Genomic DNA, 2,558 nt, shown 5'->3' with positions numbered 1-2,558 from the left:
ACAGTCCCTCTCTGTCTCTCCCACACTCTCACTATAAATCTCTCACGCACTCCCTGCTTGTTTTCCTCTCTCACACACTTCTTACCTGTCTCTCTCACACATTCCCTGTCTGTCTCTGTCTCTCAGACACACTCCCTGCCTTTCTCTCTCTCTCACACACAGACACGCTCTCTGTCTGTCTCCCTCACCTAGTCTCCCTGTCTGTCTCTCTCACACTACTCCCTGTCTGTCTCCCTCTCTCTCACACACACACCCTGTCTTTCTCCTTCAAACTCACTTCCTGTCTCTTTATTTCTCACGCACTCCCTGAATGTCTCACTCTCCTACACTCCCTGTCTATCTCTCTGACATACACACCTTGTCTTTCTCCCTCACACTCCATCTCTGTCTGTCTCTCTCACACACATTCCCGAACGGTCTCTCTCCCAAACTCTCTGTCTGTCTCTTTCGCACACGCTCCTTGTCTGTCTCTCTCTCACCCACTCCCTGCTTGATTCTCTCTCACACACACCCTGCATTTCTCTCTCGCACCGACAACGGGTCTGTCTCTATCTCACGCACACATCTCAACATTGAATGAATTTAAAAATTGGAGTAAAGGGATATTTCAGCACATTCTTCAACTGCACTCTGAACTGAGTCTGGGTCACGGCATAAATTGCAGTGTTTGTGCAGCAGCTCAGCAGCTGTAGCATAAAACCCAATTCCCGCAGAAACTCGGGTAGAAATACAGAGTGATAGCCCAAATACCACATCCGGCTCCATATCGAAAACACCATTAACACTGCCCATAACAGAATGAAATTTGCCGAGATAATTAACAGCAATATGATGGATTTTCTTCGGCTATCCATCTCCGGGTCTTTGCATCTGTCCCCACTGCTATGATCCCGGAGTCTCCTGCGACCTCTGCTGCTCACTAAAATGTGTCTGACGGTGAGAGCATTGAGCAGTACAATCACCATAAATGGGACAAACGGTGTTAGAATGTAATGGAGGAACTCGATTGCTCCCCAGACAGGAGAATTTCGAGCATCCTCTGCTGCATCACAAAACCATGGGATGTTCCACAGCAAATACCGACCTGTGAACATAAAATACCAGAAGATGTTCTTTAAACAGCTCAGCACAATCACTGTTCCCAGAACCACAGCCGCCGTTTTCTCACTGCAATATTTACTTTTCAGCTTCTGGCAACAAATGGCCACAAATCGATCAAAGGTGAAAGTGACGGTGAACCAGACAGAACAGTCTGTGGCTGTGTAAAGCAGGATAGCGTGGACATTACACACGGGGATGGACAACAGGAAATGAAACTGTTCCGGATAAAGAATGGGAATGTGTCTCAATATCAGGTCCAGGATAATGACCAGGAGATCCGCCACTGCCATGGCTACCAGGTAGCGAGTGACACATTTGGAGAGCCCGCATTTTCCCCGAGATAAGATCCCAATCGTCAGCAAGTTAACTGTGAGGAAGGGGAATAAATAGAGAAATTATACATCAGTCTAGGAGCATAGTTGCCAGTTTGATTGAGGACTTATTGAGATTTACAAATATGTTCCTGTATCCAGTGATGTACTGAAATGATGGAAGCTGAAAGATCAAGGGAAGTGTTGTAATAGAAGGCAGGAGAGATTAAATGAAAAGAGGATGATACTGACATGTTAAAATCAATGTTAATCATAATCATCCCCCTCCCTCCTTTCCTTGTCTGGTTTAAAATCTGATCCATTGCTAAACTCTCCCAGTTCTGATGACGGGTCATTGACCTGAAACATTAAGTCTGCTTCTCTCTCCACAGGTGCTGCCAGACCTGATGAATGTTTCCAGCATTTTCTGTTTTTTATTTCAGATTTACAACGTCTGCTGCACGTCGCTCTTGAGCAGGAAATTAAATGTTGGACTGACTGAGAGATTCCCCCACCTGTGATAGGCAGCACGGAATTCAATTATTTCAAAGGAATAATTGGGAATGAGTCCACTGAAAAAGCAATGAAACAAATAATCTCAATCGTCACTAAGATAAAAGTAAACAAGGGAAATTATCAGGATATTTTACTCCAGGTTGGGAGTGAAAACAGCAGTTTCAAGGAGTTTAGGATGACAATTGCACATTTGTTGTTGCATTCAGTATGCATCGAATTATTTTCCCAGTGACAGGAATTTCTGCTGGAGACAGGGAGCTGAATTTAGTGGAGCCAGTGGGGTTCCTGACGGCGGGCCTGTCATAGAAATTCAGAGCCTACACACCGTGTGGCTCTTCAGCAATTAACTGCCTGGTGCCGTGGTCCACATCCCTTAAAGGATGGGAATCCCATCTGCCAAAGCTGCTGAACAATCATGGCCAGCTGCTCACTAGTATCGGCAACGCCACTGAGAGCAGTGGAACTGCCAGTATTACATCCTAGACCCATAGTGCCCCAGACCAATAGGTAAGTCTGGCGATGACACCACGCACAGTCAGCTGATCGGTGCCAGTTCCGGTACTACAACGGGTCTGGGACCAGGTCCATTGTTAGAGTCCCAGACCAGAAGTAAATCAAGTGTTGCAGCAG

General features: G+C 46.1%; 1 protein-coding gene across 1 annotated transcript; it reads right to left on the bottom strand.

Moving 5' to 3' along the window:
* Positions 1 to 566: 566 nt before the first annotated feature.
* LOC137358857 (probable G-protein coupled receptor 139) lies at positions 567 to 2,141 on the bottom strand. The gene is made up of 2 exons (XM_068025075.1): positions 2,063 to 2,141; positions 567 to 1,468 (listed from the first exon to the last, which is right to left on the bottom strand). The coding sequence occupies exons 1-2, from the start codon at positions 2,139 to 2,141 to the stop codon at positions 567 to 569; spliced, it is 981 nt and encodes a 326-aa protein (XP_067881176.1).
* Between the last annotated feature and the right edge of the window lie 417 nt (positions 2,142 to 2,558).

This window comes from Heterodontus francisci, unplaced genomic scaffold (assembly GCF_036365525.1).
Source record: "Heterodontus francisci isolate sHetFra1 unplaced genomic scaffold, sHetFra1.hap1 HAP1_SCAFFOLD_157, whole genome shotgun sequence".
Lineage (NCBI taxonomy): Eukaryota > Metazoa > Chordata > Chondrichthyes > Heterodontiformes > Heterodontidae > Heterodontus > Heterodontus francisci.
This window is presented reverse-complemented; position numbering and strand designations above follow the sequence as displayed.